The sequence below is a fragment of the Amblyomma americanum genome, chromosome 6 (genome assembly GCF_052857255.1).
Source record: "Amblyomma americanum isolate KBUSLIRL-KWMA chromosome 6, ASM5285725v1, whole genome shotgun sequence".
Taxonomy (NCBI): domain Eukaryota; kingdom Metazoa; phylum Arthropoda; class Arachnida; order Ixodida; family Ixodidae; genus Amblyomma; species Amblyomma americanum.
The window spans coordinates 112236423-112260565 of record NC_135502.1 but is presented as its reverse complement, the minus strand read 5'-3'; the positions used below and the strand labels follow the sequence as shown (position 1 = coordinate 112260565).

The 24143-nt window shown below is 49.3% G+C and overlaps 1 protein-coding gene across 1 annotated transcript; it reads right to left on the bottom strand.

The window, feature by feature from the left end:
- Window positions 1-1530: 1530 nt before the first annotated feature.
- LOC144094928 (uncharacterized) lies at window positions 1531-8188 on the bottom strand. The gene is made up of 2 exons (XM_077628797.1): window positions 7739-8188; window positions 1531-1761 (listed from the first exon to the last, which is right to left on the bottom strand). Exons 1-2 carry the CDS (start codon window positions 8179-8181, stop codon window positions 1566-1568), a joined length of 639 nt encoding a protein of 212 aa, XP_077484923.1. The 5' UTR covers window positions 8182-8188; the 3' UTR covers window positions 1531-1565.
- Window positions 8189-24143: the final 15955 nt, after the last annotated feature.

Genomic DNA, 24143 nt, shown 5'->3' with positions numbered 1-24143 from the left:
ATCCAGGCTATTCTGAGTGGGAGAACTTAGTAATGTGCTCAAGTAAGGATTTCCAGCAAGGTATTCCCTACAAGCATGTTGGGAGTCCGTCACTACGTGCGATGACTTCTACGTTGGTCTTGGTGGCGACGGCTAGGCTCTTTGGCATTCACCGAAGCCCTGATAACTGGAGTTTTCTGGTTATCAACCGCGGCTCTCGTGAACTTTCTTGCATCGGCATAGGCCCCGTTGTCCGCGTAGACTGCTAATTTCGGGCATTTAGGCATTTTTTTGCCAGGGCTTGGATTCTGGCTTTCCTTCTACCCTTCTCCCGCTCGTGGTGCATATGCCTGCGTACATGGATCTTCTCTCTTGCGTATGTCGGGATTTGGAACTTGCTCCGACTAGTCGGCTGGGGTCGTCGGCACGAGCGGACGTTTCGCACGCGGCTCCGCTTTTCGCCAGCGGGGCGAGGAAGTTGCGTGGAGCCACGTTCCCGTATCTCGTCCCGTCCGGCCTCGGAGTATCCCTTGCCCCAGCGTGTGCGAACAATTCGCTCGTAACCTTGCTGGTGAGTTCGAAGACCCCGATTCCTCAGCGTACTTTGCTGCTAGCTGGCGTTATTGTTGTTGTAGCAATAAATGCCTGTTTGTGTCAGCCAGTGTGTCGTTCCTTTGTTCCCGCAGAGCAAGGCCCACCGTTGTCGGCGTGCGCTCGGTAGCATACGAGATCATGGGGTGGGGACTGGCGGTTTTGAACTGTGTCAGCCGCGGTTAAGTGGAATGTATATATTCCCCCCAATTAAAAACCCCACAATTGAGTCGGATTACCCGGGGTCTAACCCGACCGCGGCAGCCGCGTTTCGATGGAGGCGAAACGCAAAATGCGCCCGTGTGCGGTGCGATGTCAGTGCGCGCTCAAGATCTCCAGGTGGTCGAATTCTGGAGACCTCCACTACACCTTCTTTCAGTCCCTCCTTTATTCCCTTCTCTTACGGCGCGGTTGGCGTGTCCACCGCGATATGTGACAGTTCCTGCGTCATTTCCTTTCCTCAAAAAACTAATGTTCATTTTAATCAAGAAAACTGTTTTCCTGGACTTCGGACGTTGTATTAGAAGTATGCCTCAAATAATGTATGCTGACAATATACAGCTTTCGAATGAAGCTAATGACTGCAAGTGGGGCCTATATCGCGCTGCGTAGGAGAGAGGGCGTGCGGCTCCGCAGTCTCCAGTCCAGTTAAAAAGTTGTTGCACCTCACAGATAAACCGGTGAATTGTTCGACCTCAGATATTTTACAGGCATGACATTTGGTCGGCAGAATTGTTCCATACCACATTTCTTTGGCGTACTTGGCTGAATCAATCAGAAAACCCCAACACTCGTGCGCAACTTCACGGGATTCTCTTTCGTTCTGCAGCAGCTGCACATTCAGAGAGAAGAAACGCAAAGTTTGAGAATATTTTACCCCACGTTGCATTTCTTTAGATGTGCTTCCTATCCTGGCGCACCGGCCACAGCACAGAAATCGAACTCGAGTAATCACGCTTTTAATATTACATAAATTGACATAAACGTTCACACATTCAGGCACGCAACAGCGCCAGCAGCTGTAGCGCTGAGTACTGCAGCAGGCCATCGGTAGTACAGCGCAGGCGGCCCGCCCATGTTCTGCTCTCTGCAACGGGCTCTGTCTGGGCACTGCGCGACCGGAGGTCTGGGTCCCAGTCGCTGCAGCCTTTGACCAGGGACAGAGCCGACCTTGGACGCATGGCGCTGTACCTGGGTCAGACGCGGTATTCACGATCAGCGCATATGCAACACTGGAAGCTAAATTCGCTTAACCTCGCTTTCAATGGCAAGACAGAGAGAGCAGCGTTTTCATAAAGTTTGCGTAATTAGAAAATTTGACCCTCTAAGGTTAGAAACAAGTAAAAAAAAGTCCACACTTCTATTCTTTCTCTTAGGCGAAGCGAGCACGACAGCCGTGCCTCCCACATCGCTCCCCGGTGGCCAATTGAATATTATAGATCTGGATCGCATGGCTAATCATCATCATCATCATCAGACTCACTACGCCCACTGCAGGACAAAGGCCCCTCCAATATCTCTCCAATTAACTCTGTCCTCTGCCAGCGGCAGCGACCCCAAACCTCGCAAACTTCTTAATCTCATCCGCCCTGGCCACATTGTGCCGCCCCTGCTGTACGCTTGTATTCTCTTGGAATCTAGTCTGTTACCCTTAAAGACCATCGGTTATCTTGCCTTCACATTACATGCCCTGCCCAAGCACATTTCTTCCTCTTGATTTCGAATAGGATGCAATTGACGCGTGTTTGATCCCTGATCCATTCTGCCCCCTTCCTGTCTCGTAACATTGAAAATTGGCTTTTGGGAAAGGAAATGGCGCAGTATGTCTCACACATCGGCGGACACATGAACCGTGCCATAAGGGAAGGGATAAATGAGAAAGTTAAAGCAGAAAGGAAGGAAGAGGTGCCGTAGTGGAAGTCTCCGGAATAACTTCGACCACCTGGGGATCTTTAGCGTGCACTGACAACTCACTGCACACCGGTGCCTTAGCGTATCGCCTCCATCGAAACGCAGCCGCCGCTGTCCGGTTCAGAATCGGGAACTCCGGATCTGTAGCCGAGTGCCCGCCACCGCGGCGGGTGTCTCGTAACGTTACATCTATTATGTTTCTTTCCACAGCCTTCCATAACCCTTTCGTTGCCTTCATGTTTCTGACCCATATGTGAGTACCGGTAAGCTGCAGCTGTTATACACTTCTCTCGTCATGTATATTGGTAAAGCGCCATTCATGATCTGAGAGAACCTGCCGTATGCGTTCCGCCTCATCCTTAATATTTTAGTTATTTTACTCTCGTGATCCGGATCTCAGGTGACTGCCTGCCGTAAGTGTTCCTTTATTGCGGCACCTCACTGCCAATTGTAAACTGCTGTTTCCTTACGAAAGTGTTGAACATTACTTTGGTTTTCGGCGTATTAATTTCAGCGCCACCGTTCTGCTCTGTTTGTCCAACTCATTAATCATGTTTTGCATGACCAAACGGCAGTTTAAACGGCCAACAGACGATCAAACAGGGCAATTGTTTATTCTGATTGTTCTAAATGTGACCTCGTCATCTCAGAGTTGTGCCGCCAGCTATGTTGCGATCGGCCCACTATGTGTGCTCTTGCTATCAACACTAATACTGCCATGTACTGGTAGTATTGCAATCTTATCTTAATAACTCGAACTTTCTGGAAACTGCAAATGTCTTCAAATTCGCCTATTTTCTAACAAAAAGCTGCTTAATGGAAGCAAGTGACTGGTGCAACAGGCTTCGCTGGCAATCGCACTGCCTAGACGCCTCCAAGCGCATTTACGAGCATGTGTGATCCCTCAGCAGCGACCACAAGAGATGGATGGGCAGTGGCCTCCAAGGTGTGCCAGCTTCGTATCTGCGTTGCATGGGGGCCGTTCACGCGCGACTCCTAAAATTCACAGCTCCACTGCACATACGGGTAAAGGTAAAGGTGGGGGTAATTTAAGGGGACACTTAAGCACCGCCTTGAGGGTATGGCGGAATAGCCCTAACGAGTTAATGGCCATATATGCTGAATAGATCATGTTAGACCTTACTAGGTATTCTAGATAGAACAGAATATTCTAGATTCCTGTGAGTTACCATACATCCTGGAGCAGTGCTGCAGTGGTTAAGTGATACACCACTGCCCGGCGATGGCAGGTGCTGCCCCCGGTGGGGTTTCTGCGACCCAGGTTGTTCATTCCGAGCAACCTCTGCATGGCGATCGGTCATTAACTACCCCGTACCCCGGCGGTCAGTTTGCTCAAAATTCGCTGGGCAGGTTGTGATGACGCTACGAGGCCAGGTGACCTAGGTGGCCTACCTAGATTGCTTCTCCGGAGATTTTTCGCTCACAACCCCAACGACGACACTAATGACGCCGGATTTTTACAGAACGGCATCTTTAACGCTATCGCGTTAAAACAGAGCTTCCTTTCGTTACTCTCAGCTCCCAAAAGTCGGTCGCGCAGTGGCGACCGCTGTGTGTCTTTTTCCTTGTGCCAAAGGGCGAAGAAAAAGAAAAATTACAGGATTGCACTTAAGTCTGAATAGGAGCGCAAATGCGAAGGCCTTTTCCTGTCCTCATTCTACCTTCAGTTTTCATTTTGTTACTTTCTAATTTTTGCTTTCTTTTTCGTTTTTTTATTACGCGACAGCGTATACAGTAGTATAGTAGAAGTGGTAGTTTTAGCAGTCAGCACCACGCGTCGGAAATATTCCTTCCCTTACAGCGCGGTTCGGGTGTCCACCGAGATATGTGATGCAGGCGTCACTTCATTTCCTTAAAACCATTATTTATTTTCCTTCCCTTACTGCGCGGCCCGGGTGTCCACCGAGATATGTGAGACAGGTGTCATTCGCTTTCCTTAAAAACAATGTTTATTTCATTTCTAAGGCGTGGTTCGGGTATCCATCGACGTCCAACGGGCAACGCGTCGCGCCGAACGCGCGGTGGCGTTCGTGGACCCCTGCGCGATGGCGTTCGTGGACCCCTTGGCAACAGTGCAACACGCTGTCGCGTCTCCCTCTTAAAGACAAAGCTGAAGCGCCCTCCATTTATTTTCTGTTCTCTATTTTTCTTTTCACGTCTTGTTCTTTATTTTTACGTTGTTTTTATTTTTAATTTCTGGTTTATATCATATTACATATACGTTCCACAATAAACTGTTGCATTTTTGTTTTGTTTACCCCAAAACTTATGACTGAGAGTTCGTGCGGACAACTTCCGTCTACAGCTTCGGTCTACAGCTTCGGTTTGCAGGTTTCGTCTACAATTTCCGTCCACGGCACTCATGAGCCAGGAAAGGCTTTCGCCTTAAAATGCTTGCCAGAGTACAATAGCGCATGCGGACTGCTCGAAATGGGCGCCGAAGGCACTGCAACACAGTTCGAAAAGAGAGGCGACGCCAAGTAGCTAAACGTGCGCGACATAGAAAAACGAAGCCAAGCTTCCCGCCGCGGTGGCTCAGTGGTTAGGGCGCTCGACTACTGATCCGGAGTTCCCGGGTTCGAACCCGACCGCGGCGGCTGCGTTTTTATGGAGGAAAAACGTTAAGGCGCCCGTGTGCTGTGCGATGTCAGTGCACGGTAAAGATCCCCAGGTGGTCGAAGTTATTCCGGAGCCCTCCACTACGGACCTATTTGTTCCTCTCTTCTTTCACTCCCTCCTTTATCCCTTCCCTTACGGCGCGGTTCAGGTGTCCAACGATATATGAGACAGATACAGCGCCATCTCCTTTCCACCAAAAACCAATTATTATTATTATTATTATTATTATTATTATTATTATTATTATTATTATTAGCCAAGCTTTTTAAAGCGAAAGTTTTACTGGCCGCGAACTTGCGATTTCCGTGGAGGTGCTCCCAGGAGGCACATGACGTCACAACGCGCGCCTCGCCGCGGATATCTCTCTCGCTCCCTAGTCACTACTGCGCATGCGCCACTAATAGCACCGAGACAAAGGTGTTCCGCCGCTGCGCAGCCCCGCGTCTTTCGTGAAAATAATAATAATGGCTTTTCAGGAAAGGGAACAGCGCAGTATCCGTCTCGTATATCGTTGGACACCTAAACCACACCGTAAGGGAAGGGATAAAGGAGGGAGTGAAAGAAGAAAGGAAGAAAGAGGTGCCGTAGTGGAGGGCTCCGGAATAATTTCGACCACCTGGAGATCTTTAACGTGCACTGACATCGTAGAGGCCCTCGCGTATCCATCGGGCGTCGCTTTGTGAAAGGATGAGGCTGGCGACCGAATAGAGCGCCTCACCCCAACAAACGCGTATCTTCGAGGGCCGTTCCGACGATAGTTTCTCTGCGTCCCGGTTCCGATGCGTTCTCTTTCACCCGACGGGGCGGCTTAAACAAAGCCGCCAAGCCGGACGCTCCTCTTTTGAGGAAGGCGACGTTTGCTGTGGGCCCGTTGCTGTAACGGAGTAATGGACGAGGGAATGGGGGAGAGAGGGGGGAAGGCGCGCAGTAGAAGGAGACCCAGCTTCCGCGTGTGTAGCGGAGAGTGGCGGAGGGGATAAAAGCTAAGACGGGCCCGTTTTTACGCCGAACGACGTCGTTTTTACAACTGGAGACGGCTCGTAGAGGGCGCCCCACCCCGGCTCCGTTGGTCCGTGGAGACCTCAATCTCGCTTTCATGTACATGGCGTTGGTGCCAAAAGCCTACTTTGATTGCGTTTCGCACTGGATAGGCAGCGCGCCCTCGTTTTAGGAGTCTCAGTTTGGAATCCTTTTCTGCGAGCTACATGCAGCACATTGTCCCCGGCCAGCAGAGAGGAGGCGCTGCTCCTGCTTGATGCCACGCCGCGGTTTTACTCCCGAATGGGTGTAAAATTGTGTACCGCGGACTCCATCGAAAGTAGTACTTCTTTTATGTGTTTGGGCCGAGGTTATTTACGCACCTTAAAAATACGAATTGAGCTTACTTTTTTATGCCTTTGAAGGTGTTTCAACCGTAGTTATTGGACACCTATTCTCGTCCAGAGTTTTACTAATGCAGAACTCCTGCTAGGGCATTGCTCTTGAGCTGCTAAGGCCGTTTTAAAGCGAAAGCTTTACTGGCCGCGAACTTGCGATTTCGCCATGGGTGTGCTCCGAGGAGGCACATGACGTCACAACGCGCGCCTTTCCTCAAAATCCAATTTTCAGTTTTCTTTCTTCTTTCCCTCCCTCCTTTATCCTTCCTTTACGGCGCGGTTCGGGTGTCCGCCGGACATTACTGTTCCATTTCCTTTCCTCAAAAACAAAACAGGTGAGCCGACGGCGTTCGTAGAGTTCACTGGCGTTGACATCTTTGCAAAGGCCGTTCATTTTCACGAAAGGGAAGGCGCACAACCAGCTCCGCGTGGGTCAGGGGAGAGTAGTAGTAGTAGTAAGTAGTTTTAATTAAAATAATAATAAAAAGGAAGGAAAAGGTTTTTGCTAGCCCCGGCATCTGCCATCGACACTGAATCACCTGAGGAAATAAAGGATAGCAGGCAGCATGGAGAAATGAAATGAAAGAGGTGAGTGGAGACCTCAATCTCGCCTTCATGTACGTGGCGTTGGCGTCCAACTGCAAAAGCGTGCTTTGATTGCGTTCCGCACACTGGATAGACAGCGTGCCCTCCCTGCCACCCTGGGAGGTTGCATGCAGTAATGGTTGATCGCGAGAGATTGATCACCAAATGAACGCTGCGGCCTAGCTATTGCTGCAGTGCCGCATGTCAGCCACAACGCTGTCAGCGCTAATGCATTCAGGCCACATCTCTCTCTCTCTCACCACCGCCGCATGTATCAAAGCACGAAGGAGGCGTCCACATATCCAGGGAGCCAGTTATGCGCCCTTCCTTTGCTCAAAGCCATCACCGTCTAGAACATTGTCAATGCCAACGCCAATGAACACAGTGAACGCCGATATCTTTCGCTTTGTATATCATGAATTAGCTGAGCTGATCCACGTTATTTTTTTTAGTTATATGTCAAATGAGTCGTAAAAGCGAGAGGTGGTATTCGTAATAGAAGCGAGCGCGTCAGGAATCACTCGAAAAACTTGCTATTTCAAACCCTAAACACGAAAAACGGGTGCCATTATCAAGCGTCAGAAAGGTCGAGTATCGTGCACTTTTTTTAGGGGAAGATATAGAAGCCAAATCAGCCCATGGCGTTCGTATCATACCTATTTTCGGAGTCAGCTACGGCGGCACCGGCGTCGCGCTGCCCGAGTTGTGGCGTAGGCGGCCGACCGCAGCAGCTCCGACGGCGTCCAGGACTGCACACCACAGAGCAGAGATGATGGCCTTGTGGAACTGCCCGTTCGGTGGCGGAGTCCGTTCCGAGGCCAGCGGTGACGATATTCCTGGGGGCGACCAGGAACTCGATGGCTGGCTCAAAGCGTCGAACACGCCCGGCGTCCGGCAGGAGGTGCATCGGCGTCGCGCTGTCTGGGCGACAGCGTAGCTGCTGCTGGGGGTGACCGAAGCAGCTCGGCCAACGGCCATGGTTGGACAGGAGGGCAGAGCTTGTCCTCCTGAGCTTCCCTCGTGGCAGCGTAACCTGGGTGAGGCAGCGGCGCCGAATAGAATTCTTACCGGAGAGGTTGGAACCCGACAAATGGCTCATGCATGGCGTGATACGTGTAGCTGCTTCAGAACGAGGAGCGCTCGCGGCGGCGATGGTGATGATGATGATGATCTCAGCCTAAATAGTACATACCCACGGCGGGGATCGCAGCGGCGAGGATGAGTTGGCACTTCTCTCTATTATTATTATTCTACGTGTGAACTGCACCGGAAGGAGGAGAAAAAAAGAGGGATAAAGAGGAAAAGAGAAGGCAGTTGTTTTCTGGCGCCCTCTAGGATCAACACACCAATTCAGGGGACCATTTAGAACTTGATTGTACCACTTAATTCTGCGGTCGTGTTCGAATAACCGTGATGGTGTGGGCGTGCAGCCTTGTGATTGGTTGTCATTGTTCGCTGTCTCAATAAAACTGTGGGGAAAGGGCGCGCGCCGGACTTTCTCCCACTCGGAACTCTGGAGTGGCAGATATTAAAACATGTGTCAGGTGTCTTCCTGACACCTCTTTTAATATCTGCTGCGGGTCCCTGGACCCAAGATATTAAACTTATTTTTCGAATATGGCGGAGTGTTTGGCTTGAAGCGCTCTGGCACTGGTCGGCCCAGTATTGCACTCCCTCCTGGATCGGGCCGGGGCATATTAACGCGCGCCTTTTCTTTCTATCTTAGCTCTTCTATCCTTTTACTCTCCTACTTTCAGTACGCGGCAGCGAGCGTGGTTATAGTCTTGAGCCAGTAGGCAGGCTCGTGAACTTTTCTTTATTCCTATCGGCAGCAGGATCGGAGTGGCGTTCTTTAGTGGCCCTAGCTGTCTGGTGCCCGGACGCCGGGCCTCGCCTGGCCGACTTGGAAGGTGTAAGTACACCACACCATAGCAGGGATGTTAACCGTAAGGGTGTTCTAGTTTGCTACCCTGCACTGGGCAAGAGTGATGAGTGTGATAAAAAAAATGGCTCTGGCTTTGTTCTGCTATGCCAGGATATATATAGGTAGCGAGAGGTGCGTTTCCCTCGCTGAACAATGAGAGACATTGGGTATACACATCTTTTATTCATTTTGCTTGATAGAGACGAAGACTGCCCGATGATCTGTAAAGTAGCATGCAGTGGATTTAGTAGAGCCTCTAGTATACAAGTTATATAGTAGTTCCCCACTGTGTAGTCTGGACGTGAGGGTCCGAAGCTACATTAAAGTCAAACTTTTCTTTCATTCACTGACTAAGGCTGTCCTGTTTCCTGTTGAAATCATCCAAAATCACACACAACTGTGAAACCGTGCCGTAGGCTGGTATACACGTGGCAACCACATCGTCTGCTTGACAGATGTTGCCGGTGCCACGTAGACTCCTTGGATGATAATGCCGCCTTCCAGGAGCCGAACACAGCAGGCTTCACCATTATTCACCGCGATCGAAGGGAGGGAGATGTTTGACAGCGGTGATACCTTGTCTCATGTACACACAGACTCCAGCGTTGTTATTTGGTTCAAGCCAACCTCCAGGCGACAACCTCAGGATCGGAATAGTTAAACTTCTATTGTCTATATCGCCGTTTAGCAGCGGCTGCACTCTCCTTCTCCGCATGCCTGTCAAACGTTGTGACACAGACGCCCACTACATCTCCGACTTTAATACGCAATGCTGCGCATGCGACGCGGGGTTCGGATGATAGAGCTGCGTGCGGCGAGGCGGCGACGAAGAACGCAGCGCAGCAGTGGGGTCTCTCTGGTTAGCATATTATCGGCGTATGCGCACAACTACTGATCCGCGTTATAATAATAATAATAATAATAATAATAATAATAATAATAATAATAATAATAATAATAATAATAATAATAATAATAATAATAATAATAATAATAATAATAATAATAATTCGTTTTGGTGGAAAAGAAACGGCGCAGTATCTGTCTCATATATCGTTGGACACCTGAATCACGCCATAAGGGAAAGGATAAAGGAGGGAGTGAAAGAAGAAAGAGGTGCCGTAGTGGAGGGCTCCGGAGTAATTTCGACGACCTGGGGATCTTTAACGTGCACTGACATCGCACAGCACACCGGCGCCTTAGCGTTTTGCCTCCATAAAACGCAGCTCCGCAGCAAACCCGGGAACTCCGGATCAGTAGTCGAGCGCGCTAACCGCTGAGCCACCGCGGCGGGGCATCCGCGTGACGCCGCGTGACCCCACGCTCGGCTTTGACGGTGGAGCGAGAGCGCGGCCGCAGCGACGGCGAAGCGCACGCCACACTTCGGTCCTCTTTGGTTTCTATGGTAACGGCGCATGCGCACAACTTTCCTCTCCCATGTACCGCTAAATGCTCGACTGGTAGCCTAGTGTAGACTAGGCTACCTTTTACTCAGAACGCTACTTTTTACTCTACACTTTTACTCAGAACTTGGACGGAGCCGAGCTCTTTTTCTTTCCTTTTTCTTGCTTGGGCTTCATTCGGAAAGGATTTCTGCGTTTCTTCTTTGCTCGAGCTCTTGGTGCGGAAAGGAAGTGGAATGCAAGGCCACACCCAAAAGTGCCCCCCCTTTCTCCTCCCGGCAGCCACACAATAAGGCTTTGTTAGTGCCAGAACACAGGATGGGGGCTCCCTATTCAGGATGTGTGGGAAAACAGCATTGTTCCTTGCCCAGCGCAAGGGCGCTGTGACCCAGGTGTCGATACAAGTCAAGAATGAAGCTTCAAATATTCCTCATAGGAGGGCCTCTAGCCGATAGCGGCCGGCGCTTATGAGCCCACACGCCTGGTTGTTTGAAAACCGGTACCAGTACGCACGCCGAGCCGGGAGTCGACGGGTCGGGTCCAGTCAATTCCGCCGCAAGAGGTAGGTGACTCACTCGACCCTGAACCGATGTGCTTGTAAACGCTGTGGGTCGAAAAGTAGGGTTATCCGCCTCGTGCGCTGCAGTTTCAGCCATACATGTGGTGCCACCTGGGAGGCGCAGCGGGAAAAAAGCGTCTGTTCCGATCAGACGCCGCCGCTGCAGCCGACGCTGTGCTCCTCTGACCTCGTCGTGACCCTTCGCAAGAACAAGCTGGAAATGCCTCGTAAAACACCCACCTCGTTTACTGTTGCGTTTATGGCCATCCCACACCTGAATTCGGGTACACTGTTTTCGTTTTTCTGGGCTGCGCATTGTCACGTTTTATTTTTCCGGGACTGCGCAGTAACAGCACGAGCTATCGCATGAATCGAGTGAAGGGAAGCAAAAAGAACCACTGAGCTGTAAATCCAGATGGAGCCGTTAGAGTCGGACTGTTTTGCACACATGCCTGACTCGACGCCTCAGGGCAAGTCTTCAGACATGACCCGCGTTAATGAGCGAACACGACGTCTGTCCGGACTGCAGGAACGCTTTCCTATGACCTGCTGACCGTTTCCATCACCGTTTCCTGCTGTTCGCAGCGTTTGCTTCTGGGCAGTTAATTTATCCTGCCGTAGACGCACCCCACTGGTAGCAAAGCTCATAGCAACAGTGCTTTCTTGCTTGCTTGCTAGGCGTTCGAACTGGATACCCACAAGAACCAAGAGAAAACGCCCCTTGAAACAAGCAAGTTGATTTACTGTTGCCTCGATGGGTGCCCTAATAGCTGCAAAAATGCCGCCGGGAAGCAGTTAAAGATGGTTTTATCGTTTTTCCTGGAAATCATACGAGCGCAAAACAAACAGCGCTGCCGAGAGCAGTACGGCGTGCAGGGTAAACAGGCCAGCGTGGAGAAGCGATAGAGAAAATTCTCAAGTGAGAGCTGTGTACACCAAAAATAAAGAAATCTGCGCCGTACGCGCGAGTCTCGGGCACTTTCCGAGAACAAACTGCGCGAGCGACTACCATTGGCCTAATTTACAAAACAAAAAAGCACTGTATATACAAAGCAGCGTGTACAGTCTGCGTCATCCTTGTGTAGAGCGCTCGGGCCGTGCACTACCGTGCAAACAGATCCAGATCTTGTCGCAGACGCCAGGTCCCAGAGGAAACACTTTAGATGAAGTAGTGCCAGATATAACCGCCAACAAAGTAGACACGACCAGTTTGCCGAGAAATCAGGGGCTGCTCTGTAATTTCCCTTTTTGTTACCAGGTACGCACTGCTCGAGCGCTGTACACAAGGGTGACGCGGACTGTACGTAGCACCCTGTCGCTAACAATCCCGCACGCGGCAAACTGCAAGCAGCCTGGGTGATGCACCCGGCCGCATATCGTCCGAAGTAATTTGATCGCCCGCTGAGCGTTCACGTCACTGCGCGCAATACCTGGCGATGAGCAAGAGGGATTTCCAGCTCGATGTTTGTACCGAGTGCTCGAAACCAACAGACGGTGAAGAAACGAGCCGTAAAAGAGTTAAACTCACCTCAAAACTGAGCCTACACATATCTCGCAGGTGTCCGTGGACATTTCTGCACAGAAAGGTTCACCGCGCCATACACAGGCTTATGGTCGCAGAATCTGCGACCGCGCACCAAACCGTTGTTTTTAAAAACGCGTCAACATTTCCATTCGTCCGAAAGCTACATCATCACGCGATGATGATGTTAATTAAGCCGGTCATGCATGCTGTTCTTTCCGGCGACTGCGCTCAAGCGCGACCCCGCCGTCGTTTGGACCGAGCGAGCGAGAAAGCAAAAAAGCGGTGGTGGTGACCTAACCTGCTGGTGGATACCGACGACGCTTTTAGAGCGATGTTGTTACCAGCGTGTTACCACGCAACTCACGTATGCATGGTGGCCCAATTCCCGACTTCTCTATTTCTGCTTTCGCGTACACGAAAAGGCAAGCATACCAAATGCGAAAACTTGTTTTCGAATCTCTCGGTTCTTCCCGTGACTCGCGATCGCAAATAGTTCAGTTTATTTTGACTACCTCTAACCTTCAGATGCTACCCGTGTTACTAAGGAAGTGTGTGGTCTGCCCGCCCCGCAAAAAATATTCTTTTTGCAACACCTTTCCAATGGCTGTTTGGGTGTAAACTCCTAAAGAAGCGCCGCCAGCAGAAGCGCTCGCGACAAGAGACGCACCCAAGGCGCCGGGGCACAAAAAGCGCGCCTGGCGGAGAAAGGGTTGTGACTTGCATTGCTCTGCTTTTAGTTTATTTTGAAACACAAACACGGTGTATGCGAATGTGCGTGCGACGCAAACACAAAAGCGGCAGAAAGAAGCCCTGTTCTAACGCGCTGACGCTGTCGGGAAGCACGCATTTCGCGGCTCCTTCCTCTGCTTCACACGACAGCGAACAGCCGCTTTCCGCGTGCGCCGCGCGTGAGGTGGCACCACTTGTTCTGGAGCAGTGGCGCCACCATACCAGCGCACGAGGCGGATTGAGAGGGAAGGGGATAAATGCAAACTTGTTTTCCACGTGCGCCGTCGCACCTCCGACACAGCGATGGCGTGCCTCAATCTTGGAGGCTGCTACTGCTTGCTCGACGCTTGGTGTCGCTACAGCTGAACCGGTCTCGAATCGCTAAAATCGAGTTCATGTAAACACGCTGTGGATGAGTTGGATTGACCATGCTCAACCCGACCCCCGAATCGACCCGACGCTATCGGGATAATGCAAACAGTGCTAATGGCGTAGACTGATTGTCATGACGTAGCGATTAAACTCCTTTCACTGAGGCACTCCTCAATCACCTGCGATTTCACGCTATACTCGCGGACAACTATGTATGCCAGTGCAACAGCCCACATCAAGGGGAGAAAGGACCGTCTCCTTCCTTTTCCTGCACAGCCCCTGCTGCACTGCAACTGCGACGTCATGAGAACCGGTCGAAGCCAACGTTCGGCTTTGGCTCCAAGCTAGTGAAACCAGAATGTGTCGGATGGGCATCGAAACATCGGTTCTCTAACCGATCTTTAGTGGAGCGTCGCCCTCTTTCCCCAATTCTCCTCGCGACCAGGCATATCTCTGCCATAATGTTCACGTTGTGAGTGCAGGTGATGTCCACTGTACGCGGTTAAGCATGGTTGCACATTATCTGCAGAAAGGAGCTCGCGGATTTCCGAGCCCCCTACTCCAGCAGGGCGTGTTGCTGGGCGAATTGGTTTGACATTGTGAACACTGAAGCGCTGGCAGACGACGGACGAAAGGAGGACGAGACACACAGAGCGCTGAACTAACAACTTTAATATCAAAGGAAGGCGATCCGCACGTTTTTATACAGTGACCCAAGATTAGCAGTGATTACAGGGCGCATGCGCAATTCAAGGCAAAAAAACAAGGGAAAAGCAGGGGCAGCGCGCAGGCGCATTTTTGAACCCACACCATGCAGACACAAAAGACACAATGGTGTCCGACCTACTCCGGTTGGCCAAACATCAGGCACACCCCCATTCACACCGAAATCAAGATGTGGCAGCGAAGGGGAGAGGGGGCTGGGGAAGGGACGCAATAACAACTCTTCGCAAAAAAAAATAACTATCTACACACAGTGAAACTCCTGTGCGGCCGGCGATGACAGGGATAAAAAGATAAAAACAATAAAATTCAAAAGGCAAAGACGCAGAATAGACATTAAAATCTCGGTAAGCGGCGTGAAGACATGCGTAATGAGAATGAAGTGGAAGGGTGGTTGGAATGGGAAAACAATTAACAACCTAAAAGCGAGCGGTGAAAGCCAACGAAGAACACGGCCTAAAATTATGCAATGCTAGCCAACAATTAACACGGCTTAAAAGGGGATGAGGGCTAGCCATAAAATCGACCTAAAAGAGCAACGCTGGCTAAAACTAAGAGGGGGATGAAATCTAGAAGAAAAGAATAGAAGTGGCGTCCCTAAAGATATTTATAAAGCAGTGGCGAAAACAATGGGCTGTGAAAAGGAGCCGGGTGAGGAACCACGGCGCCAAGAATTTAAAGTGAATCGGAGAGAAGCTCATACTCTTTTTTCCAGCAGGGCTATTGAGGGTGTACTGACGCAGACGTCTTGCCGCTTGTTAATGAAACCTGCCTCAATTATCTCCCGACTGAGTTGGTTGCTGCTCTTTGCCAGCATTTTTGTTGCCTTATACATCGGAGGGCACCTGCGACAAGGTCTACAGTCACGAACGTGGACGGCTAAGTTGCTGGAGTTAGAGTTGTGTTCAAGCAGTCTTTTATTAATACATCGACCCGTCTGGCCGATGTATTCCCTGCCGCAAGACAAAGGGATGGAGTCAACTACTCCTGTGCTGCAACCTACGTAAGGATCACGATGCCGAACTGTGCATTCGGGAACTTTTTCGCCGGTACCGTTCACTCTCCTGCAGAGTCTAGAACTTACACACCGGGAGGGGTAGTAGAAGTTTCCTCCTTTTTGTGGTACTTAAGTGCTGCCATCTATCGAGAGAAACAGTTCAAATCTGAGTTGCCTCGTAGCTGGTGAGCCCTCTTAAGAGACAAAGACGCCAATGTCATTAGCAATATGGCTAAGATAGTTAAAGTAGCCAAAACGTTCTGCACAAATCTATGCAGTAGCCAATGTAATCAGCAGAACCTTAATCAGACAGACAGTAGCGCACTGCAATGGGACATCCTGCCAATAACGTAGGAGGAAGTAAAGAAAGCCTTAGGAGCAATGCAAAAGGTGAAAACAGCTGGTGAGGATCAGGTAGCAGCAGATCTGTTGAAAACGGAGGAAAGATTGTGATAGAAAAACTAGCCACCCTGCATACACAACGCCTTATGTCCTCAAGCGTACCAGAAGCTTGGAAGAAAGCTAACATTACCTTAATTCATAAGAGAGGAGACGTCTAGGAAATGAAAAATTACAGACCGATCAGCATATTGCCCGTGGCCTACAATTTATTTACTAAGTAATCGCTAATAGAGCCAGGGCAACCTTAGAGTTTAATCAACCAAATGATCAGACAGGCTTTCGTAAAGGATTCGCCACAATAGTTATCATTCACACTATCATTCAGGTTATAGAGAAATGCGATGAATATAACCAACCCCTATTTATAGCCTTCATTTATTACAAGAAATCATTTGACTCAGTGGAAACCTCAGCAGTCATGGAGGCATTGCAGAATCAGAGTGTATAAGAGTGTTATGTGAAAATACTGGAGGATATCTATAACGACTGCACAGCTGTCATAGTCATCCATAAAGACAACAATAAAACTCCAATAAGGAAGCGTGTCAGGCAGGAAGACACGATTTCGCCAATGCTATTCAACGCCTGTTTACATGGAGGCATTCGGAGGCCTGAATTGGGAACAGTTGGGGATAAGAGTTAATGGAGAATACCTAAGTAATCTCCGATTCACAGATGACATTGGGTTGCTAAGACACTAAGGAGATGAACTGCAAAGCATGATCACTGAGAAAAGACGGCAGAGCAGAACGGTGGGTCAAAAAGTTAACATGCAGAAAACCAAAGCAATGTTCAACAGTCCAGCAAGAGAACAGCCGTTCATAATTGGTAGCGAGGTGCTGTAAGTGGTAAAGGAATACGTCTACTTCTTCTTCATCATCATCATCATCATCATCATCATCAGCCTTACTACACCCACTGCAGGGCAAAGGCCTCTCCCATGTCTCTCCAATTAACCCTATCCTTTGCCAGCTGCATCCACCCTTTGCCTGCAAACTTCTTAATCTCATTCGCCCACCTAACCTTCTGCCGCCCCCTGCTACGCTTACTTTCTCTTGGAACCAACTCCGTTACCCTTAAAGACCAGCGGTTATCTTGCCTTCGCATTACATGCCCTGCCCAAGCCCATTTCTTTCTCTTGATTTCGGCTAGGATGTCATTAACCCGTGTTTGTTCCCTCACCCACTCTGCCCGCTTCCGATCTCTTAACGTTACACCTATCATTTTTCTTTCCATGGCTCGCTGCGTTGTCCTTAACTTAAGCTGAACTCTTTTCGTTAGCCTCCACGTTTCTGCCCCGTAGGTGAGTACCGGTAAGATTATGCTGTTGTACACTTTCCTCTTGAGGGAAATTGGTAAACTGCCACTCATGATCTGCGAGAATTTGCCATATGCGCTCCACCCCATTCTTATCCTTCTAGTTATCTCCCTCTCATGATCCGGATCAGCTGTCACTACCTGCCCTAAGTAGACGTATTCCGGCACAATTTCTAGGCTCTCGCTGCCAATTGTGAACTGTTGTTCCCTTGCTAGGCTGTTGAACATTACCTTGGTTTTCTGCATGTTAATTTTTAGACCCGTCGATCTGCTCTGCCTGTCTAACTCGTTGATCATGATTTGCAGTTCACCTCCTGAGTGACTCAGCAAGGCAATGTCATCAGCAAATCGCAGATTATTTAGGTATTCTCCATTTATTCTTATTCCCAACTGTTCCCAATTCAGGCCTCGAAATACCTCCTGCAAACATGCGGTGAACAGCATTGGCGAGATAGTGTCTCCTTGCCTGACGCCCTTCCTTATTGGAATTTTATTGCTGACTTTATGGAGGACTATAGTAGCTGTGCAGTTGTTATATATATCTTCCAGTATTTTGACATAAGGCTCTTCTACCCCCTGATTACGCAATGCCTGTATGACTGCTGAGGTTTCCACTGAGTCGAATGCTTTCTCGTAATCAATGAAAGCTATATATAGAGGTTGGTTATATTCTGCGCATTTCTCTCACCTGATTGATAGTGTGAATATGATCTATTGTGGAATATCCTTTACGAAAGCCTGCCTGATCATTTGGTTGATTAAAGTTTAACGTTGCCCTGGCTCTATTAGCGATTACTTAGTAAATAAATTTTAGGCCACGGGCAATATGCTGATCGGTCTGTAATTTTTCATTTCCTTGGCGTCTCTCTTCTTATGAATTAAGATAATGTTTGCATTCTTCCAAGCTTCTGGTGCAGTCGAGGTCATAAGGCATTGCGTATACAGGGTGGCTAGTTTTTCTAGCACGATGTCCCCTCCATCCTTCAACAGATCTGCTGTTACCTGATCCTCCCCAGCTGCTTTTCCCCTTTTCATTGCTTCTAAGGCTTTCTTTACTTCATCTTTCGTTACTGGCGGGATGACGCATTGCTGTGCACTGCTGTCATTCTCATCAGCGCTCTGATTACATTGGCTACTGTACATGTCTGTGTAGAACTCTTCGGCTACGTTAACTATCTTATCCATATTGTTAATGACATTGCCCTGCTTGTCTCTTAATGCATACATCTGGTTTTTACCTATGCCTAGTTTCCTCTTCACTGTTTTTAGGCTACCTTCGTTCTTTATAGCATGCTCCATTCTCTCCATATTAAACTTCCTTATGTCGGCTACCCTGCGCTTATTTATTAACTTTGATAGCTCCGTTAGTTCTATTCTATCGGTAGTTTTAATGCCTTCATGTTTTGGCGCTTCTTAATCAGATCTTTCGTCTCCTGAGATAGCTTCCCGGCATCTTTTCGAATTGTCCTACCGCCTACTTCTACTGCGCACTCCGTAATTATTGATGTCAGGTTAACGTGCATTGAATGAACATCAAGATCATCTTCCTCAGTTAAAGCCGAATATCTGTTTTGCTGCGCTATCCTAAACTCCTGTGCTTTCCCTCTTACGGCTAACTCGTTAATGGTCTTCTTCTTCGCTAGCTTCTTCCGTTCCCTCTTCAAGTCTCAGCTAATTCTAGACCTTACCATTCTATGGTCGCTGCAACGCACCCTTCCGAGGACGGCCACATCCTGAATGATGCCAGGTTTAGCGCATAGTATGAAGTCGATTTCATTTTTAATCTCGCACGTCTACTTAGGGCAGATATATAGTCACCGCCGATCCGGGTCGTAAGAGGGAAATAACTGGAATAAGAGTGGAGTGGAGCGCAAATGGCAGGTTCTCTCAGATCATGAATGGCAGTTTACCAATACCCCTCAAGAGAAAAGTATACAGCAGCTGTATCTTACCAGTACTCACCTATGGAGCAGAAATGTGGAGGCTAACGAAAAGGGTGCAGCTTAAGTTAAAGCGCAGCAAGCTATGGAAAGAAAAATGGCAAGCTTAACGTTAAGAGACCGGAAGTGGGCAGAGTGGGTGAGTGAACAAGCACAAGTTAATGTCATTCTAGTAGACATCAAGAGGAAGAAATCGGATTTGTCAGAGAATGTAATGCGAAGGCAAGATAACCGCTGGTCCTTGAATGGGCTCCGAAAGAGGCCGTAAGAAAGTTGCAGTATGCCTGGAATGTTAAAACATACCCCTTCACGAATATTGTCTTGCAAGAATTTTTTTAATGCGCTGCGTAGAAGCTGAGTTATCTGCGGTCAAAATTTTAATTCCAGTGTATTCGCGCCTTTTTCTATTCTCGTCACTTTTTGCACGCTAGAAGGTCCAACGTTTCTAGATTAGTCTAAAAACCTTGGGAAGATCGCCGCTTCTCCGCCGGCCGTACCTACGGGGGCGGAGCTTCTTAGCTGACCCGCCGGAGCTACGCGGATTATTGGCCGCGGCCATGGCAGCTGTCTGACGTCTGAAAGAATCTTAGCAATAGCCACCTTTCAACTTGTATACGCAGGTGCGAGCATGAAAAAGTCGCCGGGAAGGGCTCGCCAACTGTTGCGCGTGATTGTCGGTCCTCTGCTGCGTGTAGAAGTGTATTATTTGGCTCAGGTGTTCACGACAACACAATGCAGTGATTGAGAGAGTTGAGGTGCTTTCCTCGAGAGGTGTTTCAGAACCCCTTTAAGGGTAACGAAGTGGATTCCAAGGGAAGGGAAGCGTAGCAGGGGGCGGCAGAAAGTTAGGTGGGCGGATGAGATTAAGAAGTTTGCGGGCATACGATGTGCGCACGTGGCAAAGTACGGGGTTAATTGGAGAGATATGGAATGGGCCTTTGCCTGCGGTGGGCGTAGTCAGGCTGATGATGACAGTGTTTAAGGGAAGACCAAGCTTTAAACGAAAAATGACAATTACGCTGTGTGGTGTAATGCGCTAAACTCAGTGATAGCTGCCGCGTTCGCGCATGTGCTGCTTGCATTTATTGTTACGCGACGTTACGTCTGCGTAGCAGCGGTGGACTGTTCCCCTCGCTCCTTCGCTAAATAGTGCTTATCCTTGCCGCGCCAAGTGCTGGCGCGCCGCTCCCCCTGCATCATCATCATCCACCACTAGCATTGGTAAATACGTTTTCCCTATTTAATCGCGGCTGACACAGTTCAAAGCCGCCCAGAGCCCACCCCGTGACCGCGTACGCTACCGAGCGCACGGCGGGCCTTGCTGTGAGGGAAACAAAGGAACGACACTCTGGCTGACACAAACAAGGCATTTATTGATGTGCAGCAACAATAACGCCAGCTAGCGCTAAGGAATCACTGGAGGTCGTACGTCTGACTCGCCAGCCGGGTTACGAACGAATGTTCGCCCACGCTAGGGCAGGGGATACTTCGCGGCCGGGCGGGACGAGATGCGGGGGAACCTTCCTCCCCAAGAGGCCTCGCCGCGCCTGAACGTCAGCGCGTCGAGCGACCGTGTGCTGTGTGATCTCAGTGCACGTTAACGATTTCCAGGTGGTCGAAATTATGCCGGAGCTCTCCTCTACGACGCGGCGGCGCCTCTTTATTTTTATTGCGAAAGCAATACCACGCCAGGTCTAACCGCTCGTAGCGTTTGCCGTGCCCCCCCCCCCCCCCCCCCCCGAGCCGGCGCTGCGCTTAGCACGTGGTGTGACGTCAGCTCTCTCCGTTGCTATGACGACGCGTGACGTCAGCTTGCTCCCCGCCGCAGCTAGAAGGGAGCCGCTCGTCGCGTGTGCCGTGGCCCCCGAGCCGGCGCCGCGCCAGCAGGTGTTCTCTCCGTTGATTTGACGACCTCGCCTTACACTCGCTCCGTGGCGGCTTCGCTACGCGTTGGTTGATCAGTCTCGCCATGGAAGTTACCGACGAAGAGTCTATATCTGGATCTAGTTTCTCTACTGCTTCGGAACAGTTAAATTCTGAAGCGAAAGCTAAGCAAGCTAGGAAGAGTGAGAGAAATAGGTTGCAACGTGCCCAGGAAACAGAGAAACAACGAGAACGATTGCGAAAACGAGAAGCCGAAGCAGCTAGGCGAGCTTTCGCAATTTAACCAGGTTTAACCAGAGTTAAACCACAGCCAATTTTTTCATTCCCTTTCTCTCACGGCGTGATTGAGATGTCCACAAATCAGTGAGACAGTTACTGCGCACATTCCCTTCATCGAATTAAGCAATTTGCTCCTCGCTGCGCGCGCGATGTGGTTGAAAAGAAAAGAAATTCTATTTCATCCTCATTTCCATCCAACCTCACCGCTTCCCCTCCTCTGCCAGTGCGATCTAGGCGGCTCTGCCTCTGCTAACCTCCGCAGTATTTCTTGTCCACAGTACTCGCCCGCTCGCTGGCGGAATCCGCTTAAAAACGCTCGTACGACGGCCGGTACATGGGGGCTCCCTACCCGCAGTGCCGAGCCAACGCCTCCTGCCGAGACATTTCGATAGAAACGAAACGCATAAGGCGCCTGTGTGCTGCGAGACGTCAGATCCTCAAGAGGTCGAAATTATATGATTTGAAATTGTTTCTTTAAAGAGGGGAAACGGAGCAGTAACTGTCTCACTTCTCAATGGACACCTCAACCGCGCCGTGGGGAAGGGAGGGAGGTGGGAATTAAGAAAAAAAAATGGCTGTGGCTCAACTCGGCGGAGCCAGCTAGGTTATACGGAGCAAAAGGCAACCGAACCAGTGGCCGATGTCGACGTGGAGACGTTGGCAGCATCCGCTGCCCTTTTCCTCTTGAGATACCCTTGTTGCCTGCGCCGCTGCTTCTCCAGACGTACAATTTTTGCCAAAAATATACAGCCCAAGGGGTTTGCTTCCAAGCCGTGTAGCGGGGCTCCTAAGCACATTTGACAGTCCTGAACTTGGGAGGATTAAGGTCCTAACTAAGCTCCTTCCGCCTTCTTGAGATTGGGGTCCCTGAGTATGCAAGAGGAGGCGCGCTGCAGGGCTCAGAAGCATGGCCCTTGGTCCCGTTCTTCATCGGTTTCGTCAACTCGACGAGCCCTCTTTCGCGACTTATCTCTAGCCAATGCGGCTCCGTGACGCTCTCTGGCATAGAGAGCGTGGTTTGTATTACTGCGTTAGCAGTACCTCAGGTAGCATCGAACATTAGAATAGTGTTATAAAAATATTATGTAAGTTGCAGTAATGTGACATGTCCCATTGTAATGTTAACGTTAAAAACGTTAAAAATTAACATATTACATTGTGTGTTATATAGAAAACGCTATTTTAACGCTCTAAAAAACATTGTTTTAATATAATCTTCGAAAACGTTATTGTAGTTTTTAGAGTCATAACTATATAGAACAACATTACAAATATATTTCGAGCACTCATTTCCAGAACATTTCCCACTGCTATGCATTTACAGCAAAGATGTTTTTCAACTTATCAGTACTTTGCAACCACATCTCTTAGACAATATTCACCATAGATTGCGTGCACAGCCCATTACTTTGTCAGCAAACTTTGGTTATTACCCATTCGCCGTTATCACTCATGGGATCCCTTAGTAATGAGCATAAAAGCTTGATTGCATGATATCCGTTCAGAGGTGAGTGAACACGAGATGTACGTTGCGCTGTATAGTGGAACTGAAGTGTCGCCCCTTGCAAAGCGTTGAACGTGCGAGCACGACCGATGGGCCTGCATGCTTGTGCAGGGCTGCTTCACCATTTTCTAGAATGTTACATTAATGTTAATTTATGTTGTTTACATGTATTAATGTTCGGGAAAGGTTTTTCTAACGTTTATATTGAACATTACAGTAACGTCTGGAAAATATGCACATTGAAATAACATTTCACCATAAAAAAAATGTAACATTATCGTAATGTTTCGGTGCTACCTCGGATAGTCCTATTCAGGCGAAATAGCAATGGTCTGTGTGTGTGTCCGAAAGCCTCTATCCCTCTAGCATACCTATAGCAGATCGTGATGCATCTTCCGAGAACGCTTCGGTGGTTAATTGCACCCATCTAACACCATGGTTGCACCTCTGGGCACCCACCGGTAGAAATGCATTTCACACTTACGTGCCTCCACCGGAACCTCCGCCTTCCAGAAGGCGGAAGCCCACGGATAAATCAAATTCGAAGACTCAGTGAGAAGGCGATCGATGTAAAAGCGAAATGTATACAACCAATGCTCAAATTTGTCGCATCACATCGCGAGACTCGCTCGCCCTCATACGGCAAGCCCACTCTCAACTTAAGGCTCACACACAGCTAGGCTGCTCACTAAAGCGCATTCTCCCTAATTTTAGTTGCGTCTATAGCTTTTCTTTACAAATCATGCGTACACATTAGAATATGTGGATCACCGCGTGGTATTACAGCCGCTATATTACGACCACGATATGCACCGATATGCACCGATATGCATCAGCAAACATTGAGGAGGAAGAGGAAAGGCAGGAAGGTTAACCGGAGGAATAAACCGTTTGATACCCTGCACGGGTGAATGGAGTGAGGGATAAAAATATGAAGGAGAAAAGAAAGCAGCAGGAAAATGAAGTAAGTATGCAAAGTCAGCAAGCGTTCGGTAAAGCTCAACCTATCGTGCAGACCAGAAGTTCTCAAGAAGTGGAGCTGTGCCTGGAAAGCATTCAGCGCCGACGATCGTCGCGGCGATCGTCGGCATAGAGTTTCTTAATATTACTTTCTTACTATTAATAGTAAGAAACTCTATGATCGTCGGCGAGGCAAACGACGTCTCGCCGTCGCGGCTCGGTTGATGCGAGAAGCGCGCTTTCTTCGATGATGGGGTTCGTTTGCCTCGCCGTCAGGCAGATGGCGCAGCCTGTAAGACCGGCTGCTTGGCTCGCGCCTGCAAAATCTACTCGTAGCCGAAAGCTGTTTCCCGCCAATTCCACCAAATGCAGGCAAGAACCGGTGTTTATTTAGATATCAAACAACTTAGGCAATAATATTCTTCCTTGTGAGTGGATACCACCACATTCGAAATTCGAATGGAAGATCGTAAGATATTCAATTGTTTCCACAGATTTATTAGGCAGGCCGATTAGTGGCGCACCCAGGCGGCGCCCTCATGT

Excerpts from the sequence above, each read along its gene's own strand:
- LOC144094928 (XM_077628797.1), bottom strand. The coding sequence starts at position 8,181 with ATGAGCCATTTGTCGGGTTCCAACCTCTCCGGTAAGAATTCTATTCGG. Across the intron at positions 1,762-7,738 it reads GTAGCTGACTCCGAAAATAG|GTACAGCGCCATGCGTCCAA; the intron begins GTATGATACGAA and ends CGTCTGACCCAG.